Here is an 18,555-nt window from a genome sequence, read left to right on the forward strand (position 1 = left end):
TTGTGTTTTTTTTTCATTTAAGACAAATTAAATCAAGATAATAATACCAAAGAATTTGTGTTTGCAGTCATTTTCAGGAAGAAACTGAGTATTATCTGACAGAATTGCAGGGGTGTCAATACTTTTGGCCACAACTGTAAGTTCATTAAGGCAGCGGCTAGATCCAGACCCCATTGTAAAACAAGTTAGGCTACTTTCACACTAGCGTCGTGCGATGCGACGCAACGACGCTAGCGTATGCGCCGCACAACGGGTACAGCGGATGCTGTTTTTCAACGCATCCGCTGCCCCATTGTGAGGTGCGGGGAGGAGGGGGCGGAGTTCCAGCCGCGCATGCGCGGTCGGAAAAGACTTTCTCGACGCACCAAAAAACGTTGCAAGCACTTTTGCAGGATACGTTTTTTCTGCAAAACGACGGATAGCGAAGTGCAGTGCACGACGCTAGTGTGAAAGTAGCCTTAGTTTCGTGGGATCTAAACTTGGTTCTTACAGCATTAACAAAAGCTCCATTTGAGCCTATTGACTCTGCCCCGATAAAAATCCTGTCCTTCAAAACTGTGCTTGTAGTCGCTCACGTCTACGAGGCTCTCTCTGGACAACCCCCGTACATTCAATTTAGAGACAATAGAGTTCTAAAGCCTGATCCTCTTTACCTTCCGAAAGTAGCTTCAAAGTTTCATAGACTGCAAGAGATAGTCCTCCCGTCTTTCTGCCCTAATCCCACTAATCAAAAGGAACATAAACTCCATTTGTTAGATGTAAGAAGGTGTCTACTTAGGTATATTTTAGTAACAGAGCCTTGGAAAAAAGATAATTCCTTATTTATATCCTTTCAGGGGGTTAGGAAAGGACTTAGGCTATGTGCACACGTTGCGGTTTTTGCTGCGGATCCGCAGCAGTTTTCCATGCGGTGTACAGTACAATGTTACCCTATGGAAAACAAAAACCGCAGTGCACACGATGCAGAAAATTCCACGCGGAATCGCTGCGGAAAAAAAGTAGCAGGTCACTTCTTTCTGCGGATTCCGCAGCGGTTTTCAACATGCACCAATAGGAAAGTGCAGTTGAAAACCCGCAGAGGAATCCGCAGAAGAAACTGCACGAAAATCCGCAGTGAAAACCGCAGCGGTTTTGCACTGCGGATTTTCAAAATCCGCTGCGGAAAAATCTGCAGCAGAATCCGCATCGTGTGCACATACCCTTAGAGTGTCCAAAAACACCTTAGCCAGATGGATTAGGGAGGCGATTTCTTTGGCTTATACAACAGGTGGTGTGTAAATCCTGGAAGGTATAAGAGCTCACTCCACTCGAGCCATGGCAACATCCTGGGCAGAGAGGTCGGAGGTGTCCATTGAGGACATATGTAAGGCGGCCACATGGTCCTCTCCGTTCACTTTCTTTAAACATTATAGACTAGATCTGGGTGGCTCCGCCGATCTCACTTTTGGGAGAAGGGTGCTTGAGGCAGTAGTCCCTCCCTAGACTCTTTTACATCTCTGTAATTCTCTTGTGATGCTGTCATGGCGATTGAATAAATTCTTGCGCTACTTACCGGTAGCGGTGTTTTTCAGGAGCCCATGACAGCACCCTTATATTCCCTCCCTTTTCACATATGGGTTAACACCTTTTTTCCTTTTGGAGCTTTAAGTTTAGTCACATGGGTGAAGTATACTATGTTAAGATTAATAATGTGCTACTAGGGAGGTCCTCTCATGCTCTGTAATCTAACTGATGTGGGAGAGAGGTGCTGCCCTTTTATGTCTGTAGGTTTCCTGTCCCCGAAGAGCAGATCCCCTCGCGTGGTGTTGTCATGGGCTCCTGAAAAACACCACTAAGTAGCGTAAGTATTTCACCATAAAACGGAGAGAAGAGTGAAAAGAATTATCAGAAGAGTTGTCCAAGAGCCAAGGACCACCTGTGGAGAGCTACAGCAAGACCTGGAATCAGCAGGTACAATTCTATCAAAGAAAACAAAATAATGCACTCAACCTCCTAGGCCTGAAGACTCCATTGCATTTTTTTCCCTCTCTTTTAAGTTTATCTTTATTACATTGCAAAATAGTAACTCAAACATAAGGCATGAGTGACAAAATAAAAAATAATAACAGTAACATTAGAACATCTCTGCCGAGAGAAAAAGAAAGTGCTATCTTGACATAAAGGAGCGTATGTATGCCAAAGCAAAAAGCAGCAGTTATATTCTAATAAAACAATATAGAATTCTCTGCAATACCAGCCAAATAAAGCATCAAAAGCAAGAAGAGGGGAAAAAAAGAAAGATGAAGAAGGGATGATGGGAAAGGTATTAATTCTGGTCAGCAATCCCATGCTTATAAATTCAGTTTTCCTCAATGCAGGCTCGTATTCAGGAAAAGATCTAAATTCCAGTCAATAGAACCAAGTTTTATAATTAGCAGTCATAGAAATTCTTGAATGTGTCTGAGTTCATCCATCAACGTTACTTTATTCACTTTAGCGAACCAGAAGGAGATTGTCAGACTCAGTTGATTAAAATTTGCACAGCATTTAGACAAGCCTGTGGCATACTGGGCAAATATAGTCTGGTCAGATGAAATCAAAATTTAACTCTTTGGATGCCATAATACATACTATGTTTGGAAGCCAAAAGGCACTGCATTTCACCCCAAAATCACTATACCATCGGTGAAGTTTGGAGGTGGGAAAACCATGTTGTGGCTCGGTTTTTCAGCATACAGCACTGGCAAACTTCATATAATTGAAGGAAGGATGAATTGAGAAATGTACAGAGACATTCTTTGGGGGAAAAAAAAAAAATCTGCCATCTACCAGGAAGATGAAATGAGGGCAGATATTTCAGGAAGACAATGATACTAAGTACACAGCCAAGGAAACTCAATTGATTGCAGAGAGAGAAAATAAAGCTGCTAGAATGGCCCAGCCAATGTACAATTTATGGAAGGAGTTCAGAGAGGGAGCCCACGGGACCTTCGGGATTTGAAAAGTGTTTGTGTGGAAGAATAGGTCAAAATCACACCTGAGCAATGCATGCGACTAGTTTATCCATGCAAAAGGCGTCTTGAAGCTTCATCACCAACAGAGGCTTTTGTACGAAGTATTAATTATATTTCAGTAGGTGTTTAATACTCTTTCGCTGTGTAATTTTTCATTACTACATATAACTTTAATTTATGGACATCTGTGGTTTGATTTATTTGCCTGTGTGGATTGGATGGGTTGTTAGTCACCTGGTGAGAATTTCATGTCAATAGCACCTTTAGAAATTAAAAGTTAATTTATTTCAGTTCTTCAACACAAAAAGTGAAACTCATTATATAGAGTCATCACAAACAGAGTGATCTATTTCAAGTGTTTATTTTGATGATTATGGCTTACAGCCAATGAAAACCCAAAAGTCATTATCTCAGTAAATTAGAGTAATTAACAAAATACATCAGCAAAGGCTTCCTAAGCATTTGAAAAGGTCCTTTAGTCTGTTTCTGACTTGACAGATGTCCAGAAGGCAGTCATTGACACACTCCACAAGGAGGGTAAGCCACAAAAGGTCATTCATTGCTAAAGAAGCTGGCTGTTCAGAGTGCTGTATCCAAGCATATTAATGGAACGTTGAGTGGAAGGAAAAAGTGTGGTAGAAGAAGGTGCGCAACCAACCGGGATAACCGCAGCCTTGAAAGGATTGTTAAGAAAAGGCCATTCAAAAATTTGGATTAGATTCACAAGGAGTGGACTGCTGCTGGAGTCATTGCTTCAAGAACCACCACATACAGACGAATCCAGGACATGGGCTACAAGTGTCTCATTCCTTGTGTCAAGCAACTCATGATCAATAGACAACTCCAGAAGCGTCTTACCTAGGCCAAAGAGAAAAAGAACTGGACTGTTGCTCAGTGGTCCATGGTGTTGTTTTCAGATAAAAGTAAATTTTGCATTTCATTTGGAAATCAAGGACCCAGAGTCTGGATTGTGTGCTTCTCCACTCTTCTTCCAAACTGCTTGAGGTCTGGTGTGAAGTTTCCACTTCACACTAGACCTCAAGCAGCTTGGATTGTCTTGTCTCTCCACTCTTCCTCCAGACTCTGGGACCTTAATTTCCAAGGTCTAGTGTGAAGTTTCCACAATCAGTGATGGTTTGGGGAGCCATGTCACCTGAAGGTGTAGGTCCACTGAGTTTTATCAAAACCAAAGTCAGTGCAGCCATCTACCAGGAAATTTTAGTGAACTTCATGCTTCCCTCTGCCAACAAGCTTTTTGGAAATGGAAATTTCATTCTCCAGCAGGACTTGGCACCTGTCCACACTGCCAAAAGAACCATTACCTGTTTAAAAACAACAGTATCCCTGTGCTTGATTGGCCAGCAAACTCACCTGACCTTCACCCCATAGAGAATTTATGGGGTATTGTCAAGAGGAAGATGAGAGACACCAGACCCAACAATGCAGAGAAGCTGAAGGCTGCTATCAAAGCAACCTGGGCTTCCATAACACCTCAGCAGTGCCACAGGCTGATCGCCTCCATGCCACGCCACATTGTTACAGTAATTGATGCAAAAGGAGCCCCGACCAAGTATTGAGTGCTTTTACTGACCATACATTTTAATAGGCCAACATTTCGGATTTTAAAATAATTTTTCAAGCTACTGTTATAAAGTAGTTTAATCTACTGAGATAATGACTTTTGGGTTTTCTATTCCAAATACAAATGTAGCCATTTTTAAAATGACACAAATACCCCAGCCCAACAAATGATGTATGATGTGGAAAAGTTCACTTTTAGGTCCCCCATTTCCTTGTTTTGGCCACTATTCTCAGATGCTTCTTATCAAACAAAACTACAAATAAAACACACACAAGATATTAGTCCTAGGAAGTTTTTATAGAAATGAATATCCACAGGTTTGATTTTTATTTTTTTTAAAATACAAAGATTACGGTAGACAACTTCCATCTGTTTCCTGTCTTAAAATATTCTAAAAGTGTTTAAAAAAATAAAGACTTTTTAGCACCATTTTAGACACATGAGGATTTCATTTAGTCACTGGTGACTTTGCTGTACCACACACCTGAGTCCATTCCCAGCTTTACAAGGTTCCCAGTAACCAGCAGACGGCAACAACTTTACAGGTCAGAAAACAGGCAAAAGTGCCATATTTTCTACATTGTAGGAAGAAAATTGGACACGCCATTGCTCATAGACTCAGCAGTCCGGCATACGTGGTGGTGGTGGGATTCGAAGATTTGGGGCTTTCCTATCTGGCAGCACAAAGACATTGTGGGCTGTAGTAGTTTTTCAGATAGTGAAATAATACCGTGGCTTTACCTCTATTGCACGCTCATCCTAAACTTCATTGTGTAGACACCTAGTCCAACTGGGAATATTCAGGGTTGCATGAACTATAGCTAATCCTTCCATTTGTCTCATCCAAACAAGTAAACATGTATAACTAGATATAAAACAAATATGACTAACATACATCCTGGATTAAAAATGACAACGGTCCCAAGTAGTATAGTTTGCCCTAGCCAGGCTGGGCAGGTCACATATAGAGCAGCCTCAATCTGGGGAATACATTGTTCACTGGGCATCTGTCATCCTAAAGACCAAAGTCAGGAATGATTCTGTAGGCTGACAACTACTTAATAAGCACTGTAGTCCTAAAACATTTAGGCTGTCCTAATTTTATTTTATTTTTTTTAAAGAGTAGTCTAATAAATATAGTGGTAGTCACCAGGTATTTGTCATAGCAAGAACTAGGAAACAGACATTCACGAGAGATTAATGAAGACGTATGTGTGTCTGTAACTAAAAGTGGTTAAATATTACAGAATAAAATAGAGACTATTCCAAACCTGATGCAAAGAGTTGAGGCACCCATAAACTTTGCATCCTTCACACAACTGTTGTACTATCTTAGGCTAGCTTCCTCTTAGGACAGCCCGGTTGCAAACAACCCTCTGCTCTGGGGAAGACTTCAGTAGAAGTTGGCACAACTAGAATCAATATGATCTCAGTTGGTTCAAATCATGACATCGGTTGGTTCAATTCATGACCTCTGTTGGTTCAATATTTGGAATTGCAGCCTCTTTCACAATGTAAAACTAAAAGTGTGTGTGTTGAGCTGAGGCATGGAATAGCTCAACCAGTGTATCCAAGTGATGCGGCCCCCATGAGGAGGGGACCATAACACTGCACATTAGTGTTCAGTTCAGAGAAGAGCAGCTTTCGACTCTTTGGTCTCTGGATGCAAGAAGGAATCTTGGGAAATCCATGTGCAGCCTCTGCCAGGATAGGCACCAATTTGGCTGTTAAATGTGCTCCTATTTCTGGCCGGTGGACATGAAGCTGTTTTCAATGCACAGGACAATAAAGTTCTTGTTGCAGCTCTGAGAGCGCTGCTCTAGGAGTTTCCCACTTGATAGAGATGATGCTTGGCCAGTAACTACATTCTCATCTGTGCGCCAGGTCTCACAGTAGTTCTCAGTTAGGCGGCGACCTTTGGAGTCTGACCCATGCCAGACCATCTTCTGTGGCCTGAGAGACAAAATTTCAAGAAAATATATATAATTATCATTATAAAACCTAGATTTAAACAGAAGGTTATTTTCTGATGAACAGGGGTGTAATAACCGCAGTTGCAGAGGTTGAGACCGGGCCCATGTGTGTGGGGGCCCGCCGACGCCAGCACCAACACCAACTGGATGTGTGTCCTTGGATGCACATTCAGCTGAAGTGTATTGTGGCGCAAAGACCCGTCTGGTCTGTGCACGGCAATAGAAGCTGCCAGCCAATTAGAGGCCAGCAGCTGAGGTTTGGTGGCACGTGACTGCGGGGTGCATGGCAGTGACGTTGTGCGCTTCCGTCTGATAATTGTTTACTTTTTGCTATGAATTAAAGAACAGCGGCAGAATGGGGGATATATACCAAGATGAGGGACATAAATATCAGGATGGAGGGCAAAAAAAAAAAAAATGTGTATATATATATATATATATATATATATATATATATATATATATATATATATATATATATATATATATATATATATATATATATATATATATATATATATATATATATATATACACACACACACACATACACATACATGCATACATACATACATATACACACACACACGGATGGAGGTTATGTGTGTATACACATACACCACAATATGGAGGGGGCCTTGTCCAAATCTTGCATCAGGCCCATCGGACTCTAGTTACGCCACTACTGCAGACAAACGGGTCTAGGATTTCTACAGTATTATATGCCAAGTGCTAAACTACCAAATTCCCATAATCTGCTTTGCATGACAATTTTGTGCCTTCGCCTTGGAGTTGATTGGACAATTCCATCTCAGACCATTAAATGGAAGGATCTCTGTGATGACACACTATGGAGTTAGTGGTAAGCACTGGTGGGAGCACAATGTATAGATGCTCTGCACGGCTGCTTGTTTTCGAAGGATCTTCCATCCTCCAAAGAATGAAGCTGGCTGCCAACTATTTCCAGACCTTCCCCATCACATGCAAGTTCATCTTGGCCATGAGTGCATGTGCTTTCAAAGTGGAGAGCAAAGTAAGTCACTGCCAGATCCCTCTGACAGCAACTTACCTGCCTGCGATCAAAAGGATCATCGGGCAGATAAAATCCAACTTACGAATCCTCTCCTACCTCGACATTTGCCGTCGGGGAACAGTATGAAGCCCTCATTTATCAATCAGTTGATTCAGCTGAAATTCTGTAATATTTAATGTCTATGGAGGGCTTAATTGTATCGGTGGCGGTGACTTACAATTTGGGGAATTGCAGTCAATTGTCTAAAAAGTGGCGCTCCCAACATATATTATAGACACATACAGTATGTATATTCTTTTTAATAGATTTCTAGTCATTCAAATAGAATAAATATTTTTATTGGAAAAATTCTAAAATGGTTTATATTTTGATGTTTACAATAAATACCATGAATTTGAAAAATTATTTCCTATTCAAATCCGTAACTGTATTGTGGCTTGACCTACCAAGTAGAATCTGTTGCAACATCCCGTCCATCAAATGAATAGATTCGAGCCCCAGGCTTCATCTGTCCCTCAGAACCAGAAAATAGTGATTCCCAGCTGTCAAACAGTGTCTCATCCTGGAACAGAGTCACACAGCACAGAAATTGAGGTCAGATTTCAATACAAAAACTAAGATGACGAGTAGCCTGTGAATAACAGTAATTACATCCTTGTCCACATTATCTCACTGATGAAAGTCAACAGTGGAGAAGTTTAGGTAAGTTACCCCAACACTAGTGCCCCTGTACACTGCCACCTACTCTATTTTCTGGGAATGTGAGACACTAGCTGCATTGTTACTTTCCTATATGGACACAAACTTAAGGCTTTCATACAGTGTGACCTATGTGAGTCCATCTACAATAAGCAAAAAAAGATGTTAAATCAAATCTCCAGAAAAAAAAAAAAATTAACAATTTCTCTGATTCATTAGCGTTTGCATTTTTTTTCCCCAGATGTTGATACCAATTGATCAATTTTGGGGACCCCGCATTTCCACTATTAGGGACCATTTCATGAAGGAGTTTTCAAAATTTTGGTGGAACTTGAAGTTGTTTAAAGTTGTGACTTTTGGCATTTTTTTCATTCTAGTTCTGGCCAACTTTCCCGAACTGGGCAGAGCTGGAGTGGTGAATCCTGCTTGGCAAATTCTTCAAAGTTTATGCCACGTCAGTGGCATAAATTACGCCAGAAATGTACTCCAGTCTCTGATTGGAGTAACATTTCTGGCAACGGCACTTGTATGATGCACTTAAGTGGAGTGTGATCTGAATGAACTGTTGCTTTGCCTTCTAGCGCTACTGACTGGCATGCAAAACACTAGTCTAAATGAATTGGGCCCATCTATATGAATTACTACCAGCTTTGACTAACCAGGAAAAAAGATGGCAGCAAGAACAGGAAAGTTTGTATTTCCTTCTTGTATTGCATATTTGAAGGCGGACATTATATCCATCCTCCAGCGTTTTATTAATATTCTATAACTTGCATAGTAAACAAGTAGATTCTAACATTATAGTTCAGGTACTTGATCTCCACACTCACCCTAAGATTAACAATAGGCACCGTGAGACGGTCGGCCTTCCGGACTATACTATACAAGTCCTGCAGCCGTGATGATAGGAATGCGCGGAAGGTCCCTTGAAGTCCAGCTTTACGCGCTTGCTCAAAGCATTGGAAGTCAACCCCGCGGATGGAACGCATGCTGCCACTAAGAGGGGCATTTAGTGCCAGAAGATGTAACTGCAACACAACAAAAAAAAAATATCGTAAGAATCCACCCTGGAGCACAACAAGGGAAAGCATCTTCGTGTACCATCGCCATACTCACTGCGGCCTGGTATTCTTGGTGTGTGTGGATGGGAGGAGTATTTCTCTCTGGCTCTGCGGGTCTGGGGAAGACTTGAGGTGGCGGCTGTGGTTGCTGTGGTGGACGGTATTCTGGTGGTGGACGGTATTCTGGTCGTGGAGGTTCAGGATTTTGGGGAGGTTGAGGTGGAGGAATATTTTCTTCTGTAATATCCTGATAATATCCTGAATTTTTGTTGTCAGAAGGATAATTAATAACTGGAGGTTGTACCACAGCAACTTCATTACCCTGTAGAGAAGAGGAACCATTTAGCAATTGGTAATATAGATTGTGCTACAATGGCACAAAGAGAAAAATTCCATCCAATCTTCCATAGTTGGTCTTGTAAAGGCAGGATTCTTGACTTTCAAACAAGACAGAGACTGTGGCTTAAGTCACAATGTAGCGTGAGCGTGTTTTAGTTGTCCACAAGAGGAGAGATAACATGGAATTTTTCTGCAACGCCCCATAAAACAGAAGTGAGAAGACCTGTGAGGACCTTGTGGACTGAGCTGGGTTATTCATTCACTTAATCACCCAGATAGCTTTGGCGATGCATGAGCAGATCAATAGTTCTGTTCTCGCAACTTCATCAGGACATTACTACACGTTCGCCACCCCCTATGGTGAGACAACCCCAGGCAATAATGGCTCTTGTGCCGAATCTTGGGCAGGTGAGGCAGGTCATTAAGAGAAGAGTGAATTAGCAGTCAAAGACCGGTGTTGGGCAGCTGGAAGTGGAGTGTCCACCATCTACTCTTGTGATTTAAACTTTAAGGCTGGATTTCTCTATAATTTCCAAGCAAAATACTACAAGAAAGGTGTGGATGTAATAATCATTGAAGGACCTTTACACACGCCATTAGATCGGGGGCCAACATGCTGATGACAGGTTACCTTTAAATGCTTAATTTTGGGGGGGTCTATAAAGCATTTGTACAGTGAAATTTGTCAGTGTGCTCCTCTGAGGGTACGTAGCGCCTAATTCTCCTGAGCGATGTTCTACGCTGATGTATGTCCAAGCTAAAGTTCACCTTTCATATCAGTAGAGATGAAGGCTAAAAAAAACTCAGAGGAACTCACCAATGCATTTCACTGTGAACTCATTGAGCATTTTTAACAAAATTTTAATGAAACCCTATTGCACAAATATTTTACAATGTCTATAGACATTTTTTTTTTTTTTCCATGCGGAGTGCACCACATCTCTTGTACTACCTGAACAAATATTTTACAGGCAAACTTTTTTTTTTATATAATTGTGCATAAACCCCGGCTTGAATGTGAGCTTAGGGTTTCTTAAGTGCGTAATATCCCTGTTATTTTCCTTACATTTCCAGTTTATACAAGCATAGTCCTTCGTGGTATGCGTGAACACTGCACAACTTGAACTGTTATTTTATTTAGAAGGTGGGTAGATAATTTTCTGCAAAGAGCACACAACGTCCCCGTTTTCAGAAAATATTTGTCTACCGGTGTTAAGATTATATTTTGATCATTTAGGTTTTAATTTGAGTAAAAAAAAATAAAAAAAAGCCCTTGCAGCAAAAGGGTTAATGAACTTACCTGCCCATTGCCATTCAGTGTTGCATATTCTCCAAGCTGTGGAAACAAAACATTGTCAGCAAAGGTTTCCAAGATAAGACACCCAACCCTTCGGTTATTTCAAGCACATGAAAATAAGGACTCTAACCTATATGAAATCAATATTAGCATGGTTTCAGATAAATGGGTTGTGCAGGTATAAAAATAATAATTTATCGTATTACGTAATATTAAATTAATAGAAGTGGGGATCTTGGAGAGTGGGTATAAAGTAAATTTCTTGACTTGTTTTGCATTACACAGGCAACCTATTGATTTGAATAGGCAGACTGTAATGCTTTATTTCCCCTGTGGTGGCGCTGCAGGGAATTTATACATCACCTTCCAGGTTCACCCACATATTAGAGTTGATCTGAGCTTATTGTCAAAAGACCCTTCAAACGGGTATGAATTGTGGAAAGTAGAGAACATGGTGTCCAGATCACTCGGTGCCAGCCTATATCTTTCCAATATGTTATAGCCACACCTTCTGCATGGCAGATCAATTTTTTCAATAAGGCCTAGACGAGGTGGTAGTTATGTGCAAAACCCTAAGCATAAGCCCTCCTCCTTTCAAAGTTTATCATCTTAATATATTGCAGTCATCATATTATATGGCACTGTGTACTTACAATTGCTCATTTTGCCTTCCTACTCAGATAATTGTTCTCTTTTCTCTGCTCTGTGTAGAAACAGGAAGACCCTCTTCCCTGCATTTATCATTCCCCTCTTCAACTCTTGACCCAGCTACTCTCTGCTCCCCCCTGCCATTGACTTTTGTAGTGACTGATGACTCATACAGGGAAAATTAACCTCCTGTTTCTACATGGAGCTTAGAAGGATTCAGCTAGCCAGTTACTAATCACGTGACGTCAGACCTAATGGAAAAGAAAAGAATGATCTGGGTACAAAGGCAAAATGAGCTATTGTAAGTGCACAGTGCTATATGATGATTGCAATATATTAAAGGGAATATCCGGGACTTTAAAAAAAAATGTGCCTAAGCTGTTGTAACCAGTGCCAGTCATTGTCAGCTCCTGCCGGAGATTCAGCTGCTCCCTGTCAACAGAGCAGCATTTTCTCTTCCTGGTGACAGGGTGGGACTACTGGTGTCTTGCTGATTGACAGTCAGTTCGGCAGGGAAGAATCAGCTGTCAATCAGCATGACACCAGTAGTCCCGCCCAGTCAACAGGAAAAGAAACTGCCGCTCTGTTAACGTGACGTCAGTAGAAGTCTGTGACCACTATGTGCCGGCCCAGAATGGCGCTAAGCCCAACTGGCAGGTAGGTAGCAAATACCATCTGGTTAGTGCTTAGGCAAATTATTATTTTATTTTTTATTTTTTTTCAATCCCGGATATCTCCTATAAGAGAATAACATTTTTATGGGAGTGCTTCTTTAAACAGTATCAATGCTTCATTTGCTCATTGGAAAGGATGCCAAGAGTCCAGTATATACTCGTTTGCTTCAAAGCATATTGATTATATTAAAGGGGCAGTCTTAACACAGTGCTTCAGGAGCGAACTCCCCCGCCTCTTGCTTACAGAGGGGGCTATGAATGCCTCATGATTGACCGTTTGGACCTGTGGCATGGCTGAACCGCTGATTCAAATTGTGCTCTCACCCGTGCTGCTAGCACAGCCACCTTTGCCTCTGCAGCACTAGAGGAGGACAAGAGGGACTAGACCTGGCCAGATCCTGTGATCCAGTCAGCTTCTGAGCAGCACCTGCAATTTCTAAAGCAAAGAGCTGGTCAGTGATTGGCTCCTTGCCTAGCAGACCAGCCACCTCTGATAGGCTACAGAGGTAACCGGTAACCTAGGCAATGAGCAGTACACAGCAGAATTAATTACTAGCTCTACTTTTTGGAGTATGGACAGAATTTTTAGAATAAAACGTAACTTGCAAAGTTGCTTGTTTTTACAAGCACTTTCATTTTAACTACCGGATTTATCATGGTGAGATAACCCCTCTTAGGGCTAACCATTATCGGGATTGAAATAAATATTTTATCCTCTACTCTTTGGTGAAGTCAAGGTTTAACTAATTTTTTTTCTTGTTTTAATATATTAATTAAAATCAGTTTTTAGATTTTGGTAAATTTTGCCGCAAAATGTATAACTTACAAGTATTTTTCGGAATCCATTCCTTACTCGCACATACAATTCTGACTGTTCCAGTACCAGTATAATGGTCCCTTCTCGAAATGTCTGACCCAAGTGAAGCATAGTCTGATAAGTATGCAGTACTGTAGCCTAATACATAAAAACGGAAGAAAGCCAGCATTAGAAATAAATGAAAAACCAAGGAACAAACCAAGTTTTGGATTATGATCTTCTGGTTAGAGATTAGCAAGGAAAAAGCGGAGCCAACCATTGGTCTTAGGTCATGAAAAAGTCTCACATTTCAAGAAGGACAAGCTACAAAGCTTTAGTTGACCTTTTAGAGATGTTGGTGCCCAGCAAGATTTTTTTCTTCATATGTATGCAAGGTCAATTCTTCCTACATCTGCTTTTGGCTTATGCTTACTACTTACCGTGGAATATCCTCCTGAACCTCCTGGTGGTCCAGGTGGCCCTGGAGGTCCTGGTGGTCCTGGAATGCTTAAAGCTAAAAATAGATAAAATAATATTTTTGGAAAATAATCATAATTACGGTACATTTTCTGCTCTGTTTGACGCCGACATTTTGTATATACCATGTTTCCCCCCAAAATAATAGCCCAAATCCTCAAAAGCTCCTGCTCTGACAAGGGCAGTCCACAATTAGCCCTCCCTGTGTGCAGCCTGACGCGTTTCTTCACTTGGAGTCTTCAGGAGACCTGTAGCACCAGTAGGGTCTCTATGGTAATTAGTGCAGTGTAAAGTGGGTCCCTTCCTGTAGGATCCTGGGCCTCCACCTTATGCCAAACGTCACATACCCTCGTTCTTGCCACTTTTCTCTCTTTTAGGCAGCACTTTTTCATTTTAGTGATCTAGGAAAAGTTAAGTTTTATTATAAATTCTCACGTTTTGCTTTATTAAACTTGACATTGTGAGGTCCTATGAATCTTGAGTTGGGCATTTATTCCCACGCTATTGCTTTTTCTCTGTTGTATGTGGTGCCATCTACTGGCTAAATATGAGTACAACAGTATTTATATTTTAATTTCCATTTTTAAATGTATTATTATCCATCTACTGTTTGTTTGTTTTTTTGTTTTTTTTTATTGTACATAAGGGCAGCCTAAAACCAGTATAGTTTTCTATGCTCCTTCTCCAGTGCTCTGGTTAAGATATCCTTTTTTGAGAATATATTATATGCAGATTTCACCCTTCACTGATGGCAATATCATAGATTATCCTATATGGGAGTAAGGAGTTTTTCTCTAACATGAGACAGAGACTGGTTTATTTATTTTTCAGTGGTGCTGTCTGTTACAGGCAATAGGGCTAAACAAGTGGTTTAGATCAATTGTATCTATAATCTATTGTTTTATTTTTTGTGGTCTGTGATTCTGATAGACTAAGGGATAACCTAGGGATTGAAGGTACAGCCGCCGTGGAGCGGGGGCGCCACATCGCAAATTAGGGTGCCAACCTCCACTGACAAGAATGCCATCAGACTTTAGGGCCTATTAGGGGCAGGGAAGGCATATTACTCTTTTTATGGAAAGACTTTTTTGTATTTCTTCATATTGTGCCACATTGTTTCCTGTCATGGGCCGCTGCCCAGATTCCTGGGTTGATAATCCCTCTTTTGGATGTTTTTAAATTTTTGAATCACTGGTGGTATTATCCATGTTTGAATAACTAATAAAGTATATTTTTATAGGGGTAGATTCTTTTGTTGAGTAGTGTTGTTGTTATACTCCCCTTTTTTCTATTTGGATAGAGAGTTGGTTCACTGTCAGGTCTCCCTGGATTCCACAGCGGTTGGCTCCATCTGCTGTTCGGAAGCAGTATCGCTCACACGGAGTTAGTGAGAGCGGAGCGATACTGGGACCCGACCTGTGTGTGAGAGCGTAGTAATACCGGGACCTGACCTGTGTGTGAGAGCGGAGCGATACTGGGACCCGACCTGTGTGTGAGAGCGTAGTAATACCGGGACCTGACCTGTGTGTGAGAGCGGAGTGATAATGGGACCCGACCTGTGTGTGAGAGCGTAGTAATACCGGGACCCGATCTGTGTGTGAGAGCGGAGGATACTGGGACCCAACCTGTGTGCGAGAGCAGAGCGATACTGGGACCTGACCTGTGTGTGAGAGCGGAGCGATACTGGGACCCGACCTGTGTGCAAGAGCGGAGCGATACTGGGACCTGACCTGTGTGTGAGAGCGGAGCGATACCGGGACCCAATCTGTGTGTCAGGGCGGAGCGATACTGGGACCCGACCTGTGTGTGAGAGCGGAGCGATACTGGGACCCGACCTGTGTGCGAGAGCGGAGCGATACTGGGACCCGACCTGTGTGTGAGAGCGGAGCGATACTGGGACCTGACCTGTGTGCGAGAGCGGAGCGATACTGGGACCCGACCTGTGTGTGAGAGCGGAGCGATACTGGGACCTGACCTGTGTGCGAGAGCGGAGCGATACTGGGACCTGACCTGTGTGTGAGAGCGGAGCGATACTGGGACCCGACCTGTGTGTGAGAGCGTAGTAATACCGGGACCTGACCTGTGTGTGAGAGCGGAGTGATAATGGGACCCGACCTGTGTGTGAGAGCGGAGCGATACTGGGACCCGACCTGTGTGTGAGAGCGGAGCGATACTGGGACCCGACCTGTGTGCGAGAGCGGAGCGATACTGGGACCCGACCTGTGTGTGAGAGCGGAGCGATACTGGGACCTGACCTGTGTGCGAGAGCGGAGCGATACTGGGACCCGACCTGTGTGTGAGAGCGGAGCGATACTGGGACCTGACCTGTGTGCGAGAGCGGAGCGATACTGGGACCTGACCTGTGTGTGAGAGCGGAGCGATACTGGGACCCGACCTGTGTGTGAGAGCGTAGTAATACCGGGACCTGACCTGTGTGTGAGAGCGGAGTGATAATGGGACCCGACCTGTGTGTGAGAGCGGAGCGATACTGGGACCCGATCTGTGTGAGAGCGGAGTGATACTGGGACCCGACCTGTGTGCGAGAGCGGAGTGATACTGGGACCCGACCTGTGTGTGAGAGCGGAGTGATACTGGGACCCGACTTGTGTGTGAGAGCGGAGCCATACTGGGACCCGACCTGTGTGTGAGAGCGTAGTAATACCGGGACCCGATCTGTGTGTGAGAGCGGAGGATACTGGGACCCGACCTGTGTGCGAGAGCGGAGCGATACTGGGACCTGACCTGTGTGTGAGAGCGGAGCGATACTGGGACCCGACCTGTGTGCAAGAGCGGAGCGATACTGGGACCTGACCTGTGTGTGAGAGCGGAGCGATACCAGGACCCAATCTGTGTGTCAGGGCGGAGCGATACTGGGACCCGACCTGTGTGTGAGAGCGGAGCGATACTGGGACCCGACCTGTGTGCGAGAGCGGAGCGATACTGGGACCCGACCTGTGTGTGAGAGCGGAGCGATACTGGGACCCAATCTGTGTGTCAGGGCGGAGCGATACTGGGACCCGATCTGTGTGAGAGCGGAGTGATACTGGGACCCGACCTGTGTGCGAGAGCGGAGTGATACTGGGACCCGACCTGTGTGTGAGAGCGGAGTGATACTGGGACCCGACTTGTGTGTGAGAGCGGAGCCATACTGGGACCCGACCTGTGTGTGAGAGCGTAGTAATACCGGGACCCGATCTGTGTGTGAGAGCGGAGGATACTGGGACCCGACCTGTGTGCGAGAGCGGAGCGATACTGGGACCTGACCTGTGTGTGAGAGCGGAGCGATACTGGGACCTGACCTGTGTGTGAGAGCGGAGCGATACCGGGACCCAATCTGTGTGTCAGGGCGGAGCGATACTGGGACCCGACCTGTGTGTGAGAGCGGAGCGATACTGGGACCCGACCTGTGTGTGAGAGCGGAGCGATACTGGGACCCGACCTGTGTGCGAGAGCGGAGCGATACTGGGACCCGACCTGTGTGTGAGAGCGGAGCGATACTGGGACCCAATCTGTGTGTCAGGGCGGAGCGATACTGGGACACGATCTGTGTGTGAGAGCGGAGCGATACTGGGACCCGACCTGTGTGTGAGAGCGGAGCGATACTGGGACTCGACCTGTGTGCGAGAGTGGAGCGATACTGGGACACGATCTGTGTGTGAGAGCGGAGCGATACTGGGACACGACCTGTGTGTGAGAGCGGAGCGATACTGGGACTCGACCTGTGTGCGAGAGTGGAGCGATACTGGGACACGATCTGTGTGTGAGAGCGGAGCGATACTGGGACACGACCTGTGTGTGAGAGCGGAGCGATACTGGGACTCGACCTGTGTGCGAGAGTGGAGCGATACTGGGACACGATCTGTGTGTGAGAGCGGAGCGATACTGGGACACGACCTGTGTGTGAGAGCGGAGCGATACTGGGACTCGACCTGTGTGCGAGAGTGGAGCGATACTGGGACACGATCTGTGTGTGAGAGCGGAGCGATACTGGGACCCGACCTGTGTGTCAGGGTGGAGCGATACTGGGACCCAATCTCTGTGTCAGGGCGGAGCGATACTGGGACCCAATCTGTGTGTGACAGCGGAGTGATACTGGGACCCAATCTGTGTGTCAGGGCGGAGCGATACTGGGACCCAATCTGTGTGTGACAGCGGAGTGATACTGGGACCCAATCTCTGTGTCAGGGCGGAGCGATACTGGGACCCAATCTGTGTGTGACAGCGGAGTGATACTGGGACCCAATCTCTGTGTCAGGGCGGAGCGATACTGGGACCCAATCTGTGTGTGACAGCGGAGTGATACTGGGACCCAATCTGTGTGTCAGGGCGGAGCGATACTAGGATCCAACAGCAAGGAACCTGACAGCGACGCAGATCTCTGTGCGAGAGTCCATCCATCGTTAACATTTGCCAGCTGTAATTGTTTAGGGTCTAGTGAATGATTTTTTTTGGAGGTGTCTGCTTTCTTTAATTAAGGGTCTAGCTGTATTACTTAACTCTTGTAGCTGCCTGGATACTTCCTCATTGAACTGCAAATAGAGCTTATTTTTTGAAGTAGGGCTTCTAAATCTAGCCTACTCCAAAAAGGCAGAAAATTCCTGCTAGGGTTATTTTAGGGGAAACATGGTATTTTGGGGTACAATCAATTCTGTAAACCATGCAATTCTAACTTACTTTTTAAAACTGTACCTCTCCACTAACCTGGTCTGTTGGGTCCAGGATAAGACTGGGGTCCAGGAGGTCCTGGTGGTCCTGGAGGTCCAGGTGATCCCTGCCTTCCTTCATATCCTACGCCTGGAGCTCCTGGTGGGCCACGTGGACCCGGAGGACCTTGGACAGTGTCTCCTTTAGCTCCCTGAAAAATATAAAAATATATATATATATATATATATATATATATATATATATATATATATACACACACTCACCGGCCACTTTATTAGGTACACCATGCTAGTAACGGGTTGGACCCCCTTTTGCCTT

At 44.1% G+C, this 18,555-nt stretch overlaps 1 protein-coding gene across 3 annotated transcripts in view; it reads right to left on the bottom strand.

Moving 5' to 3' along the window:
* Positions 1-4,853: 4,853 nt before the first annotated feature.
* COL18A1 (collagen type XVIII alpha 1 chain) overlaps positions 4,854-18,555 on the bottom strand; it is a 233,228-nt gene continuing 219,526 nt past the window's right edge. For all 3 annotated transcript variants that reach the window (XM_077272570.1, XM_077272568.1, XM_077272569.1), the window contains 8 exons: positions 18,274-18,427; positions 13,536-13,609; positions 13,126-13,254; positions 10,981-11,016; positions 9,397-9,663; positions 9,111-9,308; positions 8,028-8,143; positions 4,854-6,528 (listed from right to left, as the gene is read on the bottom strand). In XM_077272570.1, the coding sequence (XP_077128685.1) occupies positions 6,315-6,528; positions 8,028-8,143; positions 9,111-9,308; positions 9,397-9,663; positions 10,981-11,016; positions 13,126-13,254; positions 13,536-13,609; positions 18,274-18,427 (1,188 nt within the window). In that variant the 3' untranslated portion in view covers positions 4,854-6,314. The remainder of the gene's footprint in view (positions 6,529-8,027; positions 8,144-9,110; positions 9,309-9,396; positions 9,664-10,980; positions 11,017-13,125; positions 13,255-13,535; positions 13,610-18,273; positions 18,428-18,555) is intronic.

This window comes from Ranitomeya variabilis, chromosome 7 (genome assembly GCF_051348905.1).
Source record: "Ranitomeya variabilis isolate aRanVar5 chromosome 7, aRanVar5.hap1, whole genome shotgun sequence".
In the NCBI taxonomy this organism is placed as follows: domain Eukaryota; kingdom Metazoa; phylum Chordata; class Amphibia; order Anura; family Dendrobatidae; genus Ranitomeya; species Ranitomeya variabilis.